Source organism: Cladophialophora carrionii, assembly GCF_000365165.1.
Source record: "Cladophialophora carrionii CBS 160.54 unplaced genomic scaffold supercont1.1, whole genome shotgun sequence".
In the NCBI taxonomy this organism is placed as follows: Eukaryota; Fungi; Ascomycota; class Eurotiomycetes; order Chaetothyriales; family Herpotrichiellaceae; genus Cladophialophora; species Cladophialophora carrionii.
The window spans coordinates 3,147,770-3,169,310 of NW_008481816.1; the positions used below are offsets into that span (position 1 = coordinate 3,147,770).

Sequence of the window (21,541 nt, forward strand, 5' to 3'; positions counted from 1 at the left end):
GCTCTCGCAAAACGTGCATGGAGACGTTTTTCAATCCCCACGTCCACGGAAACGAACTGACCTTTCAAGCCTGTTTATTAGGTGATCAAGCTTCTGCATGATGACAGATCGTTGCCCGATCGTTCTCTGGCTACGACGGCCTGGCATCCGAGGCGATGTCCAGGTGATGGAGCACGCTGTTGTTCCTCGGCGAGGAGCGCGGATGTGAAGAAAAGCTTCCACCCCGCATTGAGAACGCGCTCTCTGATTGAGCTGTTCAGGCTCCTCTGCGCGTTTGAGGACTTCGTCCCGGCACGGAATTTGTAAGCTGCAGTCGTCCGCGGCGTAATGCGAGAAGAAGCAGTGCGAGACGAGGTGGTGGCAGATAATTTTGTAGAAGTGCAGGAAGCGTGGCAGCGACCAAATCTACATTTCAAGAGATTGTTACAAAATTGACATTATAGTTCTTCGTCAGGTATATAACATTTCTCATTGCTGGAGTCTGTATATCCATGTCGGACTTTTGGAGTACTTTTCCAAGGGGCCGACGACGACGGAAAGAAATTTCATTAAAATCATCAACTCCGCGCTCTCATAGAATATTCACCCTAGTCCATGAAGCCGCGTTTTCCATCGCCATCCGCATCGACACGAGGATTCATCCGATCAGCCAGGCTAGGCTTTGCTCCTTCGGTGGTGCCCATAGGGCCAGCACCTCTGGCCCCAAGGTGCTTGTCGCCAACGCTGCTGCCGTTCTCGTGGTGATGATGATCCCTGCCAATGCCTCCTGATGTAAGATCGTTGCCGACACCTCCAACACCGGAGTCGGTAGGACGATGGGCTTTGTTGTGATCGCCGAGACCAGTGGTGCCGGTTGTGGTGCCGGTGGAGTGATGACCACTGTGGAACTTTTCTTCAAGTTTGTCGAAGGTCGTGGCAAGCTTGTCATTATAGGGACGAGGTGCACCCTCATACTCCTCATGGCTTGAGTGGTGACCACCAACCAAGGCACCACCTGCCGCCTTGAATTCGTCAAGCGTCTTCATGGGCAGGGCAGACAGTCCGTGATGCTGAGCAGCAGCGTGATGTGTCCTGCAGAAAGTCAACACCGGGAAATTCATTTAAAGCGGACAGACTTACTCGTGGACAGGGATGGTGGTGTGGACAACTTCAGGCTGGATGGTTTCCTTGTGGACAACCGGGACGACGGTCTCGTGGACATGGTGGTGAACGTGCTCGCCAGTCACGGTGGGTGCTGCAGCTTGGGTGTGGACGGTCTCGTGGGTTGTGGAGTGGCTCTTGAAATTGGCCATCTCAGCAGCGAGCCTTTCCTTGGTTGCCGATTCGTCGTCATGGTGAAACTCGCGATGTTCAGCCGGGAGGATATTATGAGTGTGCTTCTCTGGGAGCCGCTCTTGGTGGGTAAGAGGTTGCACTGTGGTATGATAGTGGTGTTGATGCACTTCACGGTCGACTGCCTGGGTGACTTCCTCGTGGCGGTGAGGCTTGACGGCTTCATGTGTGACGGCAGGGACAACAGTCTCTTCGACTGAGGTATGGTGGCCCCGATTGCCGGTAAGTTTCTGCACGGCGGCTCTTGCTGCTTCCATTGTGAATGTATGTGGTCGTTTCTGATGTTGACAAAGAGGTGAAAGTGTAATTGATGTGATCTACCTCCGAAAGAGAAATTCGAGGTACCTAGCGACCATTTATACACCGGAGGACCATATGAGACGTTACCATACTTTGCCCCATCTCGCAAGGTTGTGATATCATATTGAGCAAAGCTAAGCTTGGACCGGGCCCCTCGTTGTGAGGTCAGTGACCCGCAAGAGATCGAACTTAGGGAAGTGTCGACAAAGGGAATCGACGTGATTGGGACTGATCTCGGCTATCAGCGTCTCCTTTCATCTGTCGATCAGATGCGTTAGCTAGAATTCGCCGAAAATGTCCTGCATATACCCAAAGAGGTGTCAGATCGTCACCGAACAAGCTTTGCATTTTTGGATTCAGATCTCAGATTTTCGTTCTGTGGACGCCGTAGAGCGATCTCCGAGGGAGCCTAAGGAACACTCACCGCCGCTGAAAGTTACGTGGGCCGTTTCCATCGCTGCCACGGAGTTCAACGGTGTCTTTCTCAACCGTTGACCGTGCCGTCATGGGATGGCACCATAGAGTCGTGTTGCATTTTCCAAGGCCGTCGTGCATCCCGTGCGTGCAGAGGGCACAAGCCACACTCGATCTTACTCGCACACAGGGGTGCGCAGGGTGCGCAGGGTGCACCGGGTGCGTCATGATACGCCCAACCGCAATGGGGAGGATGGTCCATCTCGTAGTCGAATCCGGATTGTGGCGAGTGATGATGATTGAAGTCAAAACAGACCACGGTGCTGACGTTGGGGTTCAAGCCACAGGCGGACAGCCGTTCAAGCCTCTCGGGCATTCCCTGGAGTTCTCCCTGGCAGCCGTTGGCGTTGACCTCATCAGTTCAGTGCGTGGCTTGCGTTAGTTAAACCCGGGCCAATCCCTACACGGCCCCCGGAGACCCGCCACTTTCCCATCCACGCCCATGCGCACCACGCTCTGGCAGCTAGAACGTGCCCTAGGCCATTCCCCTAGTTAGTGAAAGCCACGTCCCGTGCTCGCCCATGCTGAGCATCCGCCTGCTCTTCCTGATCAAGCCACCTGCCCAGTTTTCGTCGATCATGGTCCAATCCTCACGCGTGGCCGTGGCAATGGTGGGTTCGCCAGGGTTCTTGTTCTTGACTTCAGCTTCGGCTCCATGGGTATCCCTGAGCCATGTCTTTCTTTCTCGCCCGCGTTGGGTAAGGTCGTCGTTGACCATGATTTAAGTTTGGATCCGTGCGTGCAAACGAGGGGGATCGCTTCGAGCAATTCAGCCTAGCCATGGAGAGCCGAGAGAGAGCCCTTCTTGCGCGACGCAGATATCAGACAGGAGGTCAGAGGAGGTGGGTAGCGTGGAAGGGGTGTCGTCGGTTGTGTGTCCCGTGTCTCTGCTGCTGGGGATCTGCCCTTTCGATCTGCCTCATGTATCTCTGCTCGGTACCCAGTAGGTCAACACCACACCAGAAGTTTGTGGAGGGGCACCACTTTTCTTTGCTAGAAGCTTCGTGCAGCTGTCATGGCCACTGCCGTGACGCCCACTCATCGTTTCTCAGACACGGGCCATGCCAATTGGAAGTGCTTTCCTGCTCCCTACGTCATGCAGACCGAGCAACAGAGAAGTCACAGTCGAAGTCGAAGTCGAAGACGCAGCCGAAACCGACACCTCAGTCATAGCGACAACTCTCCGCCACACCAATGGCTGGAAGATCCCGTTCAGCGCCCTGCTACAGCGGCTCCCACCGTCAATCATGAGTCTGCCCATCCCGTCCCCCGGTCCCGGTCTAGAAGTCGTCTGCGGAAACGTTCTTCGCAACCTGCTATGAAGAATACTGCCACGACTCTTGCGATGTCCCAAGCTGTCGCTGATTCGCAAGGATCGCCTTCCAACCAGCAAAACACCTCTGCATTACCTCACCTACCTCAGACAATTCCTGAGCGGCGCTCGTCGTTACGAAGGAAGCCTGTTGCCAGCACGACAGACCAACCGAGACCAACCAAAGAACCTCCTGCAGAGCTAAAGCCAGCACCGCCTACTCACGGACTGCTTTCTATAAGACCCAAACCTTCTCTAACGGAGAGCAACACCAAACTAGACTCTGACAGCGAACGCTCATCATCGGCAGGTAGCATTCAGAGTCCCACCAACCCTCCTCGAACACCTCGACACCAACCACTAGCACCCAACGATCCCTCTCCCCTGAACCCCCGCTACTACATCCCGACCTCGGACTTTCCAAGCGCAGGAGCCACGGCACCGGTGCAGTCGCCCGGCGCCAGTGCGCTGAAGAATGAACACGTGCTACTCCCTGCCGGCTTCAGACCAGGCAAAACCGAACACACCTACGTGGAGGAGGTCGTGAAGCCAGCAGTAACGCACGAAGTGATCAAGAACAACAAGACCGAGATCGTGCAAGAAGAAATCACCAGAGAGATCCACGTCCATCACTACTACACCTACACGCAGCCCATCAAAGCCGTCGAGATCCTGCCTGCCCGACACTTCATTGTCGACGGACAAACAGGCGAAAAGGTCGAGATCCCGCCGCCAGAGGGCTGGGTTATGCCGGCCAATATGCAACCATACAAACCAGACATGAGCGCTCTAGCCGTAGAGACTCGGCATTACCTTGTCGACGAGGAACATCCCACGGGTGTTCCCGAGCCCGCACCACCGAACGTCCAGAAGCGGGAGTCACAGTCCGAGTTGAGAAAGAAGACGAGCATGACGGGACATTGGACGCCGTTCCCCAAAGTGCGGTGAATTACCTACACCAAGGTGGGCGCCGTGCCGCTCAGTATACTTTTCAAGATACTTTGTTCAGCACACTTTGCTCTTCTCGTCATGCATCTGTAGTAGTACGACCAGCATCTATTTCGGCGAGACATAACAGAACCGGGGCGGGGGGTTTGAAGATGAGCTGACGCATCGCGATGTTTACCGAGCGGATATGTAGTTTCTGACTTGCCATGTTACACCACGTGTTGTATATTATTCACCTTCGATATACCCAATGAAGAGCAACGATTATCTGTCCAGTATTTGGTCGTGCCTGGGTCTAGAAACGACACCGAAATCACCATAGTCCTTACCAGCGTTGTCGAATTTAACGATCGGAACTCCTGTAGATGGGTGTGGCACACGTCACGCAGCCACGGGAGGAAAGAGTAGGAGGTGATAACGTAGCACAGTGCAGCAACAACACATCCGAGGAACAATTCATCCCATGCGAGAAATGGGAAAACTACAATTATGCAACAATGCAACAATGCATCCAAGAATCCATTGCAGCTGTAGTGGTTCGCTCTAGGCGGCGTTTTACCAAACTCAACCCACCCCGTCCATCCAGGCTAATGTGACAAAAAAAAAGAGGGTATATCAAAACGATGACGACGTCTGCCGCACGGGCTCGACCACACCGGTCGTCTCATCGATTCCGATCGACGGGCGTCTGCCTCCACAGCGTATCGCCACTCAAGCGATTGACGCTCCCGCTGACAATATTCCTCCACGTGGACTGTCCTTCGCCGTCTCGCCCGTGCCGTGGTCGCGTCAGGCCGCCTCTGGGAGTCGCCGTTGTGGTTGTGATGGTGCTGGAGGATTCCATGGACCCCTCGCCTCCCAACAGGGGAACATCCGGGTCCTGGCCGCGCTCGATGTCCTCGTCTTCTCGACCGACGGTGGGGATGGGTATGGCGGCACTTGGCTCCTCGTTGATTGTCTGGGCGACGCGGTTCTGGACATCATCGCTCGTACTCTCGTCGAGGCGCACGCCGTTTTCCGCGCCGCTATCCTCCGAGTCGTCACCCTCGGCGACATGTGGCGCCCGCTGGCGGGCCATGCTCCGTACTACGTCGCCCTTACAGATTGGACAAGTCCGCCGCCTAGTCACCAACCACGGCGTGATGCATTCGGCGTGGAATTCATGTCCGCAGGGGAGGGACATGACTTGGCTTTCGCCATCGACGTACTCCTCGAGGCAAACGACGCATTCAACCTGCCGGCCCGTGTAGCGTTTCCGTTTTGCAGGTTTCGGGGAGGTGGTCAACTTCTCGTTCTGGGGGCTTCGGGACTGCAAAAACTGACTTTCGGCGCTGGTTCCACCCGCGAAACTGCCTGCAGTGGTCTGCGAGCGTGGCCGAGGGCGCTGAGAGACGTTTTGACTTGTGGAAATAAGGAGTGGAGAGGTGGGTGATGCATGTTCTGGAGATGCTTGTGCCGATGTTGTCGAGGCTGTGGTCATGGTATGGTACGTCCGGACTGGTAGTCGGTCGACCACGGACTTCGGTGCACGCCATCTTCTTCGTCGGATACGCGAGCGGAGGAGTAGCAGTGCGTACACAACCGTCAAAGTCATCAGGGGACTGACGACCAGGACGAGCAGAGTGTCGAAGAATGGGCTGGTCGAGACGCTGGTAGGGGTGAGGGTTACCCACAAGCCGGCGCGCTCGTTGTCATCTTCCGGTGATGCTGATTTGGCGCTTTGAACCTTTTCTCCGTGACTGCTTTGCTCTGCTAAAGAACCTCCATTCGACGCCCTTGGAGAGTCGCCAGACCGGAAGACATCGAGCCACGAGGCCCTCTCCCTACTTTGACGGTCGGTGTCATGGCCATATCTTTGGTTTGAAGGAGCTTTGCCACGGTTGAAGCGGTTCGGAGGTTCAGATTTCTCGTGGTCATACTCTCCACTTCCAGGAGTGATGCTGCCGCCCTTGAGAGTGGCTTCTGGACTGCTTGACGTCTTCACCAAGCTGAGAGAATCATGGACAATATCCTTTCCTGCCTTTCCCGCATTACTCGATGAGGTAGTTGCAGGCTTCGGCGCAACGAGATCAGCGTCTCGCCAATCTTGGACACCGATGACGAAGTCATCTTCGCCCGGCCGTTTTGCACTCGTGGTTTTAGGCCTGGGCGCCGGTGCAGACGACGTGGGAAGAATAGGGAGCGTATTTGCCTCCTCCAAAGGGTCTGGGCGCGCTTCTTCCTTCCAGTCTTCGACTAGCACCCATTCTACATTCCCACTGCTGGGGGGTCGGCGACTGTCCTCGTGTTGTGAAAACGGAGAATTGTCGTTCAGGCCCATGGCGGACAATACATTACCTACCCAGCTGTTGTCTGCGTCATCCTTGTCCCCTGGTACGGTGGTCGCTCGCTCGCTCGCGGGCTTCGTAGATGTAAAAACAGGCTTGTTTGCGTCCTGGTTCTGGTTTGAAGTTTTCCCCGAGCTCGGGGTGTTCGTTTCTTCGTCGTCCTTCTCTTCGGCTGGGACAAGCGAAGACAGCAGATGGGCAGATGTGTATGACGTGAAGAGTGCCGGTATCGTGACATTGGAAGTATCGCCCTTGGCATACATGATCGTCAACTGCGCACCCTTTTCGTTGTCTCCAACGATCAGGGCGATGCCTCCACGACGCTGAGCCCACTTGACCTTTTCCAGGAAACCGCAACCGCCCCGACTGAGCATAACGATCTTTCCTGCGATAGCAGCGCTTTCTTGTAAGGACTCAATATCGGCATGAGTGGGCGTCTTGTTCTTGTCCGACTCGGCTTTTGCAGGCTCGCCAGGTTGACCAGAGGGTGCGGGGTTCGAATCGGGGAGTGGATGGTGTAGATAGTCGTCAGTGCCATCGTCTTCGATAAAGGACCCATCCATTGCGGCGCTGTCGTGTTCCGTCCCAACATTGTCCAGACTCCGGCGTAATTTTGTTTTTCTCTCATCATGTTCGAGAGCCGTGACGTGTTTGATGCTCTGCGCCCTTTCTTCAGCCCAACCTGGAACGTCTGAGCAACCAAGTTCCCATCCTGCTACATGGAGGTTCTCCTCCTTCAATAAAGCATCGTCTCCAAAACCCTTTCCTACCCATAGTTGTCCGCTCAGCCCCCTCGATGGCAGGCTTGGTCCAAAGGCAGCAGGCCGTGCCAAGAAGAAGGTCGAGTTGTCGTTGGTGAGGCTAATGACAGCCGAGGGTGGGAACAAGGAGGACGGGGTTGAGAATGAGAAAAGCGCCCTCAAGCGACTGGGTCTGGTGTTGTAGCCGGCATTGAATGAGTCTGCCGGGCTCTCGTCGCCGGCCGCGAGAAATGACCAGCAGGTCAGTGCAATGGGGAGAGCAACGAAGAATATGAGTAACAGTAGGAATCGAAATGGACGCATGGTTGTAAGGTGTATAGGAGGAGGCTATTGCCACGGGAGGTCAGGAGACACGGAACAAGACTCCATGCATTGACACGCCCTCGACGTTGCGCAGGAGGACAGCACGCCGTTGATAAGAGGCTCTCAGCGAAGGTGGATAGAAGCAGTATGGCAAAGACTTTAGGAAGGATGGTTCTCCGAGTTGAAGTTGGCAACTGTCAATGCAGCCTGGTCTGGATCGACATACTCGGAGATCAGATGCGGGACAAGGACGAAAGTCATCACGTGATGTCGCCCAACTTCAGCGCCCGACGAGCCAAGTACGAGTCACATGATTAGTCTGTACAAGATACCCAGGACTCCGTAACCGAAGAGAGCGATAAATGGATCCCGTGAGCACCTGCCCAGTAGACAACGAGGACATCGGGTGTCCACTATTCCTGTATACAATCATCAACTCGTGCGTGCTGCCGTCTGAAACCTTAATCATGTTGGGGGGCTCCAAGCGGTGACTCAGTGCTACTATTGACTTCAAGACTTTTGGCAATCAAAGATTGCGCGTCGTACAGCAAATGCTCGCGTGTGGACTTTGAGCAGTGATGACATTTTGACCCGTCGGCTGCCTCGTATGACACGCTCAATCATGCACGACCCAGCACCGTGTATGCCTGTGGTGGCCCAGGGTACGTTGATACGAGTTAACTGAAGCGTGCACGAGTGAAGCCCGAGAAACAACGTCCTGTGCCCGATGTCTTCCAGCCCATTCCTCCAGCCCGTGCCGCCAGCCCACGTCAAGTGCCATAGCAGAACTTTTTGATCGCTAAACACTCGGGATCACTTGGCTCGGGCGTTAGTCGCCCCCATTTGCCTCCTCTTCAAGCTTAGGCTCACCCCATAGAGCCATTGGCTTCCACTGGTCTGCGGCTAAGGCTGGGCTGGAGGGCGCCATGCCCAATCGACTCCGTACAAGGGTGCCTCTTTCGTCATGCAAAATGCCTACGCCGATTCTCCATCTCAGCAGTCGATGCTCGTCTAGGTTCATCCCTTGACCATTCGCCTAAGATATGACGATGCACCACATCGGTTTTCCAAGAGCCACTATCAAACCTCCACAAATCTTTACCTGGGATCGAGAGTTTGCTCCATTGATGACCTGCTGCTTCGTGTGCCGCTGGTGGTGCGCCACCATGACCTTTTTGATGCCGTGTCGATCATAATGGCCCTTATCTGTTCCATCTCGGAGCTGAATGTGTCTTTGCGTCGTCCTTGATCTCCTAGACCGCTTGCACTGGGCTTCATTGTCGCCCTTGAATTGTCCCGAAGCCGTTCAGTGACCGAGTCTTCCCGCATCCATTGGTTATAGCAGTGATACGGGAGCGAAGGCAGCCTCGTGTGTGAGCGACTCTTTCCCGCCCAGTGTGGTCGCACCTTCCTCCTACCGGTCGTGGCCAGCAGGTGCGCGTGACTCAAGAGGCAGGAACGAACCGTGGCAATGGACAATATCAATCCCAAGTCTGGCTTTATGCCAGGCGTCTTTGGTCGACACAGAGGACCAAGGACCGGAGCAACACCTGCTGGTGCAGACGAGAAAATGCAAGGCCCGAAGACATCCTCATTCTTCATGAGAATCCCCAACAAGCCTCGAAATCATTTCATTGCCATGGCCGGCGAATTTGTCGGCACCTTTCTTTTCCTGTGAGCCTCACCTCCAAACCGCTTGTGAGTCAAGACTGACAGTCATTCAGCTTCTTCGCCTTTGCCGGGACTCAAGTCGCCAACACTCCTCAAACCACAAGTGGCTCGCAGAGTACGGATCTGCCGCAGGGCCCGAACCCCATCCAACTCCTCTACATCAGCCTCTGCTTCGGTTTCTCTCTCGCCGTCAATGCATGGATCTTCTTCAGAATCTCAGGAGGACTGTTCAACCCAGCTGTACGTGACGCAAACCAGAGGAAGAGTTGACGTGGACTGATAATCTGCCAGGTGACTCTTGGTCTGTGTCTGATCGGCGCCGTCCCATTCCTTCGTGGTGGGCTTGTCTTCATCGCACAAATGCTTGGCGCTATGGCATCGGCGGGGTTGGTCAAGGCACTGTTTCCTGGGCCTCTTGCCGTCACGACGTCTCTTAGCGGGGGAACAAGCAAGGCGCAGGGTCTCTTCATTGAAATGGTACGCCTGAAAGGAGGGAGAGCCGGAAGAGCCTGCTAACGCCGCTGTAGTTCCTCACCGCTCAACTTGTCTTCACCATCATTATGCTTGCCGTGAGTGGCCTCATAACCTGGGGTGATTGATCGCTGACAACTTTCCGCAGGCCGAGAAACACAAAGGGACATATCTCGCTCCTGTCGGTATCGGCTTGTCTCTCTTCATCGCTGAGCTAGGCGGTAGGCAGATCTTCACAAATGACAGAGGACACTCCTGACATGACGCAGGCGTCTACTACACCGGTGGATCACTGAATCCAGCTCGAAGCTTCGGTCCTTGCGTGGCTAACCGCCGCTTCCCAAGTGAACACTGGATCTACTGGGTTGGACCGCTGCTTGGAGCTATTCTCGCCGCCGGCTTCTTTTGGTTCATCAAGAGCTGCGAATACCAGACTGCAAACCCAGGTCAGGACTTCGACGATCTCGAAGCTTCTGCGTACCGCCCTGAAGAGGACCTCACCCGGCCCGTTGTCAGCCCAACAGCCGTGATTCCTGACCGCTCGATCTCCCCTGTCGCCTCACGGCAGTCGAAGGAGGAGCGATCCGGCACGTATCAACCCGCTCGACTGGGTTCTGGAGCCACAAACACCACTCTAGGACCGGCTGCGAATGGTAACACAGTCCATGATAGGACCACCGTTCCGACTTGATCTCGAAGGCGACATGTTTGATTTGCTGGATGTGCTGCCTGTTCCCCAAGCCGTCTACGGCTTCTGGAAGGCTTCCACATTGTTCTCTATGTTAAGTGTGTAAACTATCGGATACCCCATCCGTTCTACTGCTTTCGTGTTCAAGCAAGTTTCTTCATGATTGTTATCGTTGTATTGATGCACAACGAGCAGAGCTGGACTCCGCTAGCTTGAAAGCCCTCAAACAGTGCTCGAGCAGTGCGGGTTTTGCAAGGCGCATGGGAACAATATGTAATCACGGAACATCTGTATGAAGGAATAACTCTAAGAGTCGGTTAGTGGTTATTCCCGTGATGAGATGGGCTCATCTTCCACATCGTACAAAGTATGTGGATACGATAATACATTTTATTGAATGGCTTCAAGCACGAAGCTTTAGCAAACTCTTTAAGGCTGCTCCATGTTCACGATTGAGCACCGTACCTCCTTCAGTCCAAGCTTTTCGTCTCATGACTTGTACTTGTTGTGAATTTGGCGTATCTGTTCTTGCACGTCCGGTTTTTGGCCCTGCTGAGCCACCGGGTGGCCTGCAACACCAAGACCAGAGTACTGTGCCGCTGCAGGTTGACTGTCCAGCTTCAACCTCTTCCTCCTCTCTTCCTCTTCCTGCTCACCCAGCACACGAGCGGCTGCCTCTGCCACGGGATCGTTCACTACCCCATCCGTTCGCGCTCTCAACCTCTTGAGGTTAGCAGCCACATCTGTGCCTCCCAGATTCGTCGTGCTGAACCTCGCGGCTGCCTTGGACTGCTGTTCTTTCCAGCGGGGATCCAACAATTCAATGCGAAGATGCGAGTCGAGTTCTGCGACCGGGATCTGTTGGCCGCAGTTGGGACACAGGGCCGTGGCGACGCGGGATTGTGCTGCTCGGGCCTGGGCACGCGGGATGTAGTCCTGTTTGATGCGCATCGGGGGTTGCCCCGGTAGTTGAGGAGCTGGAGACGCGGTGGCAGGTGGCTGTGGTGAGGGAACGGCTGCGGGAGGCGCGGGCGAATAAGCTTGTACGGGAACGGGTGCTGGGGCTGGTGACGGTTGAGGTGGGAAGGGAGAGGGTGAGTACGCTGGGTATGCCTGTGCTGCCTCCGGGGCAGGGGCATAGCCGTTGTTCTGCGGATAGGTCGCGTAGGGATCGTTGTACGCGTACCCGTTCATGTCGTCTGTGGGCATGGCTTCTTCGATGCGCATGTCCGGCCGGGCCAGACTCATCATCGCTTTTTGCTCGAGACTGGCGCTTTGTAGGTCGTTTAACGTCGTCGGAGGCGGCAGATCGGCCTGTTCGTCTGCCTCGGTGAACAGGACTGTTTCCACCACGACAAAATCGTGCCAGTCGATCTGAGCGTATGCTATCCGCTCGGCCTCTTCTGCTTCTTCTTTCTTTTGTTTTTGGGTTTCTTGCCATCTAATGTATTCGGAGCGTTTCTTCGCGGAGGCTAGCACCCGGAAGCGATCTTGGAGGTTTGCTTGAAGGACTTGGATACGTGCTTGCTCGGCTTTTTGGCCCTCGAGACCGGTCTGAAGGAGGATGGTGTACTGGTCGACAAGGCGTTGGAAGAAGTTGTAGAGGGAGTGTTGGGGCCGGAGGAAGTCGAATTGGAAATTTCGTGCTTCTCGTTGCGATAGTGCCGTCATCCAGCTCTTGCCCTTGCGCGCGACGTGTAGTGCCGTCAGCTTGACGACTTCGAGGTCCAGGGCACTGATGTTCGGCATGCGCGCACTGAATTGAAATTCTGGCGGCGGCTCTGGGCCCTTGGGCTTCTCGGGCACAGGCGTCGCGTCGCCTGTCCTCCCAGCAGAAACAGCGGTGCCACGTCCTGATTTGACCTCCGACAATCGCCACTGGTAGAACGGCGCATAGGCGTCCTGAGGCGACAGGAACGAGAACTTCGGATTCGACTGCTCTTTATCGCGGATGCGGTCTTCGAAGACGGATCCATTGCGGGCGACGTAGCCTGCAGTCTTCTCTATGATTGCGCGGATGTCTTTAGGCGGTAGGACCACGCCCTCTGGGGGCTTGGAGACACTCTCTGGGAGGTCGGGTACCCCGTTGGCGGCCATGGCTGTCCGAACCAGCCCAGTGGTGGGCAGAATTGCTACGGTTGCCCCTCACTTCTTTGCTGGATTCTGTGTCATCAAACTGGGATCCTGCAGGGCTTCGATACCATGGATGCGCCGCGACCGCTGTTGAAAGGTGAAGTGCGTGGACTTTGAAGCTGGAGCAGGTTGACATGGAAGTTGCGCAAAATGCGAACCTTGGATGGAAATCTGTAAATGTGGCTAGTGCCGCCTGTGGCTGGAGTCTTGAGCGTGTGGAGATCAAGTCGGCTTTGAAAGGGGGAGTGTCACTGGTGTGGGAGAGCAGGCCACCCTACGCTTAGGGACCTTAGGGACGCCTAAACTTAGCATCATACGACGCGCATGTGCAGCATCGTGCAGCACAGGGCTGGCTGCATTTCAGTGCGGAGACAGACAATAACGAACAGTTGTCAATTGTGCACTTTCTCCTGAGTACCTGGACTTCCAGTCTTCACTTTGGAGCCCCCTTGGGTGTTATTCCTTCGTGCTGTCTTCTTCTTTCTAGCCATGGTCTTTTGACCAAGATTTCTCTTCTTGTCTTTCTTTTCATCCTGACTTTCCCCCTAGCATCCTAACACGAAGGGGCCGAAAAAGGCCTTTGACCTCCTCACCCCGTTCAGCCTTCTCCCACCACCTTACTACACCATCCATTTCTACTGAGATCGGGACTCGCGTGTCTGCCCACGATGGCGGCGACAACTACGCGGAAGAATGCGGCCTCTCACAAAGCTGTCCCTGCATCAACACCGAGTCAGACCGGCAGTGATGTTGTTCGGACTCAGCCTGGCAAGAAGAAGAGCTATGCATCAGAGGGTGTCACAGACAACGATGTGTTCTTGTTACCCATGAGCGACTACCAGGTTATGGCGCTGCTGACCCTGCTCGCTGCTGTGGTCCGCTTGTTCAGGATCTACCAGCCTACCAGTGTCGTCTTTGACGAGGTCCAGTAAGTCCTGGTGGTTGCGCAGCTGGGAAACATTTCACTGACAGATCCGTAGCTTTGGTGGCTTTGCGACAAAATACATCAAGGGCAAATTCTTCATGGACGTCCACCCTCCTCTTGCCAAGCTCCTCATCACTCTTGCTGGCTGGCTGGCCGGCTTCAATGGTGACTTCGACTTCAAGGACATCGGAAAGGACTACCTCGAGCCCAAGGTGCCATACGTGTCAATGCGCCTGCTACCTGCGATTCTCGGCGTCCTTACCATTCCTACCATGTTTCTGACGTTAAAAGCATACGGGTGCAGGACAGTTACGGCTTGCTTGGGTGCCGCACTCTTGATCTTTGAAAATGGCTTGGTTACACAATCCCGCTTGATTCTTCTCGATTCGCCCTTGGTCATCTGCACCGCTTTCACCGCTCTGGCATGGACATGTTTCTCAAATCAGAATGAGCTGGGTCCCGAACGCGCCTTCGATGCTAGTTGGTGGTTCTGGCTTGCGGCTACCGGTCTCGGCCTGGGTGCAACTGTCAGCGTCAAGTGGGTTGGTCTGTTCACCATTGCCTGGGTCGGCAGCTTGACCCTTCTTCAGCTCTGGGTCTTGCTCGGAGACAGTGTCAACGTAACTCCCAGAAGGTGGGCTAAGCACTTTTTTGCGCGGGTTTTCTGTCTCATCGTCATCCCGGTGGCATTCTACGTCGGCATGTTCGGCATCCACTTTCTCTGCCTGGTCAACCCTGGTGATGGAGATGGGTTCATGTCTTCCGAATTCCAGGCAACATTGAACAACAAGGGCATGGCGGACACTCCCGCGGACATCCTCTTTGGGAGCGAGGTAACGTTGCGACACCACAATACTCAAGGTGGCTATCTCCACTCTCACCCGCACATGTACCCTGCAGGCAGCAAACAACAGCAAGTCACCCTGTACCCTCACAAGGACGAGAACAACATCTTCCTTCTTGAGAATCAGACTCAACCTGTCACTCCAGACAATGTCACCGTTACCGGTCCCCAGGCATGGGGCAACTTGACCGAGCCCATCAAGGACGGCGACGTTATCAGGCTGTATCACCTCATGACCCATCGTCGAGTCCATTCTCATGATGTCCGACCTCCCGTAACCGAGGCCGAGTGGCAACAGGAAGTTACAGCTTACGGCTATGAAGGATTTGAAGGCGATGCCAACGATCTATTTCGCGTCGAGATTGTCAAGTCTATGTCCGATGGCGATGAGGCGAAGAAGAGACTGAGAACGATCCAGTCCAAGTTCAAGCTTGTGCACGTCATGACTGGCTGTGTGCTTTTCTCGCACAAGGTCAAACTGCCGGACTGGGGCTTCGAGCAGCAGGAGGTTACCTGCGCCAAGGGCGGCACTCTTCCCAACAGCGTGTGGTATATCGAGCAGAACCATCACCCAATGCTGAATGAAACGGCCGAGAAGGTCAACTACAGAAACCCCGGCTTCCTCGGCAAGTTCTGGGAACTACAGAAGGTCATGTGGAGGACCAACGCGGGCTTGGTCGAGTCACACGCTTGGGACTCTCGTCCAGGTTCGTGGCCCATTCTCAAACGTGGCATCAATTTCTGGGGCAAACACCATCGCCAAGTCTATTTGCTGGGCAACCCGGCCATCTGGTGGCCATCGACTTTGGCCATCTTGACCTACGTGGTCTTCAAAGGAATCTCCATCCTCCGCTGGCAACGCAGTTGCAACGACTATTCCAACGTCAACTTCAAGCGGTTCGACTACGAAGTCGGCCAGACCGTTCTGGGATGGGCATTCCACTACTTCCCCTTCTACCTGATGGCAAGACAGTTGTTCCTACACCACTATTTTCCGGCCCTCTACTTTGCCATCATGGCCATGTGCCAGATCTTCGACTTTGTCTTCAATCGCATCTCTCTTCTCGGACTGAAGAAACGACCTGAGTTTGCCTGGGGCGTCGCAGTCGCGTTTGTAGCGTTCGCCATTGGTGTTTTCACTTTGTACGCTCCTCTGATTTACGGCAATCCGTGGACACAAGAACAGTGCAGAGCTGTCAAGTTGTTTGATACCTGGGATTTCGACTGCAACACCTTCCATACTGATGTAAGTGGTTGTGTTGACGAGAATGGTCTACGCTAACACATGATAGTATGCCAAGTATTCAACACCACTTCCTCCACCGTTTGGAGACGCAACACCCACAGTGCCGTCGGCTCAAATCGACTCTGAGCGAAAAGATACGCTTGGAGCCGCAATTTCTCAGCAGATCGGCGAAGGGAGAGTGATAGCGCAAGAGGAAAAGGTCGAATATCGCGATCAGGATGGGAATCTGCTAGATGAGGCGCAAGTCCAGGCGCTTTTGGCAGAGGGCAAAGCGTCATTTCAGACCAAGTACGAGACGCGGACAAAACTGGTGGATGAGCAAGGCAATGAGATCAACCCATCAGATGTCGCGCCACCACATCCAGATGTAGAAGGCCAAAACCCGCAAACGAAGGGAGTCCCGGACGAGCAAGCCAATAAGTCTCCAGCCGAAGCCGAAGCAGGAGGATCGGTGAAGAAGGGAGACGATGAGGGCAAAGCCAAACCTGCGAGTGATGCGAGCGAAGCGACGAAGTAAATGATGGTTGAATCTGGCCGGTTGAAGGGAGGTAGATGCAACGACATTTTCAATGTAATAACAATGGCAACGAAAAGCGGTTTGGAGGTGTTTTGACATGTGCCTCAGCCTTGATTTTCACGTGACGCTCTGTTTACAGGCAGTGGGGACGCCAGGGATCCTGCACTTCCCCGTAGCAAATTAGCGCCAGGCGATGCCCCTCTCGCCCTCGATCCCCAAAATTCAGGGACCGCGTTGGCGGTTGCAGGTCAACACGGCGTCCTCGTCCTCCCTGCGCAGCAACCGCCGCCGCAACAAAACCCGCATTCTGTTATCCTGACACAAAATCTCTGTCTTGGCTTGATCAGCTACCTTTCGCCTTTGATATTACTGTGCTGTTGTCCTTCTCTACAGTAGTTAGCCTGCGCACAACGATGGGCGAGTCAAGGTCGGCCATCTTCTTGCCAAACCCGCCTCTCAATGCGCATCGCTAATTGACTTGCAGGCAAGAACTCCTCGCCTGGCTAAATGGCCTACTACAACTCAACATCACCAAGGTAGAGCAATGTGGGACAGGGTATGGCATACTCCAACATTGGACTTCATGACACTGACCGCTTGTCGATAGCGCCGCTCTCTGCCAGTTATTCGACTCCATCTTCCGTACGTCACCGGCGGTGTACATGAGTGCGCGCTAATCACATGATAGTTGATGTTCCAATGGCCCGAGTCAAGTTCAATGTGAATACGGAATATGCCTACATACAGAACTTCAAGATACTACAAAGTATGTTCCTCCTCGAAACGGGGCGCGTTACCCTCGAATCGAACCCCGACTGACGGTCGCCTGAAAGATTGTTTCACCAAGCATGGCATCGATCGAACCGTCCCCGTCGAGTCTCTTGTGAAGTGCAAAATGCAAGATAACCTCGAATTCCTTCAGTGGTCAAAAAGATACTGGGACCAATACTTTCCTGGTCACGAATACGATGCTGTGGCACGACGCAAGGCCGCCGGCGCACCTGCAGCCACGCCCGCTGCAGCACCGAGAGCCAGCACAGGGTCGAGTACAACACGGAGGACAGGGACCACACCCGTCAACCGACCAGCGCCACGAGCCTCAGGGACCGCCACTGTCGGGTCCGCCGCATTGAAGATTGAAAACGATCAACTCAAGGAGGCAATCAGCGGTTTGGAGAAGGAGAGAGACTTCTACTTTAGCAAATTGAGAGACATCGAGCTGCTACTCCAAACCGCTTGCGAACAAGATCCTTCCCTCGAAAAAGATGAGAACGGGTTGATCAAGAACATCCAGACCATCCTCTATAGCACAGAGGAGGGATTTGAGATTCCGGATCTGGAAGCGAACGGTGCCGAGGAGCCAGAGACATTTTAGTTGCGTCGACTGAGGGCGCTGGGAGTATCAAGATCTGTACTGTGTGAGGCAGTTTCCACCGGACAGGTTCCAGGATCACAAAAGCGCATGAGAGGTAGCTTGCATGGGCTGATGGCACAATGGCTATTAGTGTCTCTGACCGCTGAATGAATGCTCGATTCCAATAGGGAAGCAATGCCATCATCCCTGTGACCCTCGCTCCGTCTCATTTTCGCAAAGAGCGGCAAATCATTTTTGTCCCGTTCGCCAGAGCAGCAGAGCCAATGGCGCGCGACCGGTCCCGGAGATAACACCCTAGCAATTGGAACGGGCTTGTTCATGATCATGCCCTTGTCGTATTCATCACTGGTTGTCCGCCATGTAGATGAATCAGAGTGCGAGAGCCAGCACAGATTCCAGCTGGGAGTCTTTCGAGGGGCAAAGTGCTATCGCCCATTCATCCTCTCTTGTCGATTGTCATGAGTCCATCGAGTTATGAACACTGATGGAGGCAAGCGCAGTGAGTGTTTAATCATCGGTGATTTGGGCAGAAATCTCCCAGTGCGCTGTTGACCATGCTCGACAAAGCGTCCTGAACTCAGGAGAGGATGAATGGGCAGAAGACATCATTGTCCTGGGTGCTTGTACCTCGGAGCAATTCCCCGTTCCCTTGCACTACGATACAGATGGCATATGGAGTCCTCCTTACACGGCCTCATGCAAGCATACATCTTCCTACAGCACGGTGGGAGATATGACGAGCTTGCTGAAGGCGCCCTTCCGCACGCATAGATGAGCCAAAACTGGTTCATTCCAGAAAACCGACAAGACTGCGCGGACAAATAGGAGGATTTCCTGTAATTGAACGGAGAATTGGGTCGCCATATGCAGGATGAGGGCATCGATTTTGCGGGTGACGAATGGAAGGAATACCTGGTGTAGCAATCCGCACATCAACTTTCAGAGCAAACACGCATGGCTCCAGAAAGACATACTGCTCTCCTGCTTACAGCCATCTACTCTGCACTCTTCATGGGTCAGTACGCTATCACCACTAAAGCTTTCGTCCGATCTCATGCTTCATGGCGGGACCAAGCTGCATCCGCAGACTACCCTCGCGACTACTTGGCAATTGATCCTTACCCAACATCCGGGCGCACAATCCACTGTCTCAAGTCTAGGCATGGGTATTTCAAGTACGGTTAAGTCGTGTTAATCAGCCGCCAGTGCGCTTGTGGACGGGTACTGCCGGTAACTAACGAGGTGATTGATGCTGAAATCTCAGCAATATTGTCGTGGACAGGCAGGTCGCAGTGCTTGAAGCAATGGGCTCACTGGCGAGGCTGCGTGTCTCAGGGGTGCTGGACAAGAGCAGTCACTCATGACCGCGCATCTTGCTGTGGGGGTCCTGCGATATCATATAACATTGCTTAGTTAATGCTACCATCCTGAACAGCTCTCGCGTCAATGAATACGCAATTTGCCCGACTATTGCTGATCTCGGCATGAAGCTCACTGCACCCAGTACGCACCCTCGGCGAGCCTCGTAGGCGAGCTGAGAGCTTCCCCGGATCAGCTCCACTTAACGCGATTTGCTAAAACCTGCAGGGCCCCAACGTTAAAACCAACGCGGCCAATTGGGCGCGCTCCAAGCGTGGCATGGCCCGAAGGTCTGAGCCCGAAGATTGACGCTTGGTTGATCTTCGGGCCTTTGCACCTGCATTTCATTCCATGTTATTGCGTGCCTCGTTACTTTCAACGCGACCACCACAACTGGTATTCTGTCTGTTGCTTTGTGCTCTGGTGTCTCCTATCGCCATAATCAATCTCTGAAATCTCCTTTGCTTATAGCTCGGATCCTGTCTCGTCCGACATGACCACCGCGGCCTCCCCCACCAGACGCGTCCTCGGGCCAAAAGACCCCAACGCGCCTCTACAACAACTCTCAAAGCCGTCGTGTCGAGGGCTACAGGCTGCCGACCCTGTTTCGCGAAGGGATTCCCCAGCCAGGTCGCCTCTCACTAGTCCTCGAGCCGGTCAGAAACGCAAACTGCAAGAGGTATATGAATCTGCACAGGCCGACTCGCAGGAAGCAATCAGTGTGCACACTCTGTCGCAGGTCACGGAGATGCAGAGCGATGCGCTGTCTGAGATCGAGCACAGTGCGCAGCCATCGATGACTTGGAGCAAATCGACTCTGAACACATCCTTCGCCTCCTTCAGTGACTCGCACGAAGAACCATCCCAGGTCGAGGCCGAGTTTCACATACACGAAGAGCCCAGTCAACAGACATTGGACACCATGGTAGGTCTGTCACTCAGGCCCGAGAATGATTGTTGACCATGCATCTAGCACGCCGTCAGCTTGACGCAAAACACGTCCCAGCTCGTGCCGCCTCTGCGTCCAAACCTGGTTAAAGAAGCATCTCAGGTCAGCCTCAGCATGTCAAGCTTGATCGACTTTGACAACAACCGCTCCTCCCAAGAGGACGACAACATGCAAATGATTGAGGAGCTGGACGTGTCTGTCCAGGTCGCCGCTGCCAAGGAGGATGCGAGGAAAGAGATGATGCTCGAGGTAGACAAGTCGTGCTCGAATGGCGGCCACTATGTACTAACATGACCCCAGAGAGCAGAGGCCCTGCGCACGCGATTACAGCTCGCCTTCTACAAGATACAAACCAACCAGATCACAACTCCGCTTGCACGACTGCAGGTGCCAAACGCTCGATCTTCCTCGCCCAGCTTACCCGCGATGTCGTCGTCCCCACGGTCCTCGTCGACCGTACGACCAGACTGCAGTGAAACCACCGCCATATCTCCCGAGTCTCGAGTTGCTCTGGCGCGCGCCCGAGCGACGTCGGGTCCTAGACCCGCTGTGCGCGCTCTTTCGACATTGCCCATACCGAAAATCGCACCCACCGCGTTCTCTGCCAGGTGGAATGATGAAGATAGCACCCTCGCCGAAAGCAAAGGTACGGAGACCGAACGGGAGGAGCTTCCCAGTAGTCCGCCTCTTCGTCCTGTAGACGACTATCCGCGAGAGGCTGCTGAAGAGTCACCGCGATTGGCGGAACCGAGAACGCCCGAACATTCATCCAGCTCTGTAATTTGCGATCTTGAACGCGACGCCGGTGAGAACGAGATGATTCAGGGGAACAAGCTCCGGCCACGTGCTCTCACCAGTAGTGTTGTCAAGGGCGAGGCTGCGAATAGCTTGCTTGAGCTCGTTCGGGCGGCCCGGTCAGGAAGGTCTGGAATGTCCGATTTGTGAGCGAGGGTGGTTGACTGTGGGTGAGGGTGGTCGACAGAGCGAGGGTCATCAACAGTGAGCTCAAGCCGTACATATCTCAGGTATAGGCTGTCAGCTCGTTCATGATGAGATTCTGTGTGCGTCGTGATCCTTCTTTTGCTCATCGTGATCCATCCTGTCAGTTTCCGCGTCCCAGCTGTGGTAATTCGACCTGCCTGGGTCTCTTTCTCCGTCGTCCTGATATCAGCCTCACCTGCCTATCAGAGATGTGGCCGTCACAACTGTATCGAGGTTGCTAAGCTGCAGGATGCGGATCATTGACCTCTTACTGACTGGGGTGTCCAAACGAAGGACGCATAGTTCGTGACACACACACTTGTTTGGAGTGTTAATTGTTTGCTCGCCAAGTCACTACCGGTGTACTCCGTAACGTATTTACATCCCGACTAACGAGTGAGCGAGTGAGTGAGTGAGTGAATGAGTGATTCGACTAGTCAATGTATCCCGCGGATGAATGACTCAAAGATTGAATCCCCCCCATGGACGTTACACTCGAGCTTGCAAAACGGCCGTCGCCCGATGGGCTCGCGTGGCTGCTATTCGACCTCTATGCGAACGGGGACTTGCAGTGATATAAAATCGCGGCTACCGTCTTGCCTTTTTCCTCTGGGGAATCGCTCAG

The 21,541-nt window shown here is 54.6% G+C and overlaps 7 protein-coding genes across 7 annotated transcripts; 4 read left to right on the forward strand and 3 right to left on the reverse strand.

The window, feature by feature from the left end:
* Positions 1-587: 587 nt before the first annotated feature.
* Positions 588-1,589, reverse strand: G647_01118 (uncharacterized protein; the record flags this gene model as incomplete). Its single annotated transcript, XM_008724519.1, has 2 exons — positions 588-1,071; positions 1,120-1,589. The coding sequence occupies 2 exons, from the start codon at positions 1,587-1,589 to the stop codon at positions 588-590; spliced, it is 954 nt and encodes a 317-aa protein (XP_008722741.1).
* Positions 1,590-3,121: 1,532 nt separating this feature from the next.
* On the forward strand, positions 3,122-4,366 carry G647_01119 (uncharacterized protein; the record flags this gene model as incomplete). Its single annotated transcript, XM_008724520.1, has 1 exon — positions 3,122-4,366. One exon carries the CDS (start codon positions 3,122-3,124, stop codon positions 4,364-4,366), a length of 1,245 nt encoding a protein of 414 aa, XP_008722742.1.
* A 664-nt stretch (positions 4,367-5,030) lies between these two features.
* On the reverse strand, positions 5,031-7,757 carry G647_01120 (uncharacterized protein; the record flags this gene model as incomplete). Its single annotated transcript, XM_008724521.1, has 2 exons — positions 5,031-5,166; positions 5,230-7,757. The coding sequence occupies 2 exons, from the start codon at positions 7,755-7,757 to the stop codon at positions 5,031-5,033; spliced, it is 2,664 nt and encodes an 887-aa protein (XP_008722743.1).
* Positions 7,758-9,228: 1,471 nt separating this feature from the next.
* Positions 9,229-10,590, forward strand: G647_01121 (uncharacterized protein; the record flags this gene model as incomplete). The annotated part of the gene is made up of 6 exons (XM_008724522.1): positions 9,229-9,431; positions 9,482-9,668; positions 9,720-9,905; positions 9,956-9,997; positions 10,048-10,120; positions 10,169-10,590. The coding sequence occupies 6 exons, from the start codon at positions 9,229-9,231 to the stop codon at positions 10,588-10,590; spliced, it is 1,113 nt and encodes a 370-aa protein (XP_008722744.1).
* A 486-nt stretch (positions 10,591-11,076) lies between these two features.
* Positions 11,077-12,684, reverse strand: G647_01122 (uncharacterized protein; the record flags this gene model as incomplete). The annotated part of the gene is made up of 1 exon (XM_008724523.1): positions 11,077-12,684. One exon carries the CDS (start codon positions 12,682-12,684, stop codon positions 11,077-11,079), a length of 1,608 nt encoding a protein of 535 aa, XP_008722745.1.
* Positions 12,685-13,388: 704 nt separating this feature from the next.
* G647_01123 (uncharacterized protein) lies at positions 13,389-17,627 on the forward strand (the record flags this gene model as incomplete). The annotated part of the gene is made up of 7 exons (XM_008724524.1): positions 13,389-13,648; positions 13,701-15,735; positions 15,782-16,248; positions 16,737-16,808; positions 16,860-16,894; positions 16,941-17,018; positions 17,086-17,627. The coding sequence occupies 7 exons, from the start codon at positions 13,389-13,391 to the stop codon at positions 17,625-17,627; spliced, it is 3,489 nt and encodes a 1,162-aa protein (XP_008722746.1).
* A 1,852-nt stretch (positions 17,628-19,479) lies between these two features.
* G647_01124 (uncharacterized protein) lies at positions 19,480-20,880 on the forward strand (the record flags this gene model as incomplete). The annotated part of the gene is made up of 3 exons (XM_008724525.1): positions 19,480-19,911; positions 19,960-20,184; positions 20,236-20,880. The coding sequence occupies 3 exons, from the start codon at positions 19,480-19,482 to the stop codon at positions 20,878-20,880; spliced, it is 1,302 nt and encodes a 433-aa protein (XP_008722747.1).
* Between the last annotated feature and the right edge of the window lie 661 nt (positions 20,881-21,541).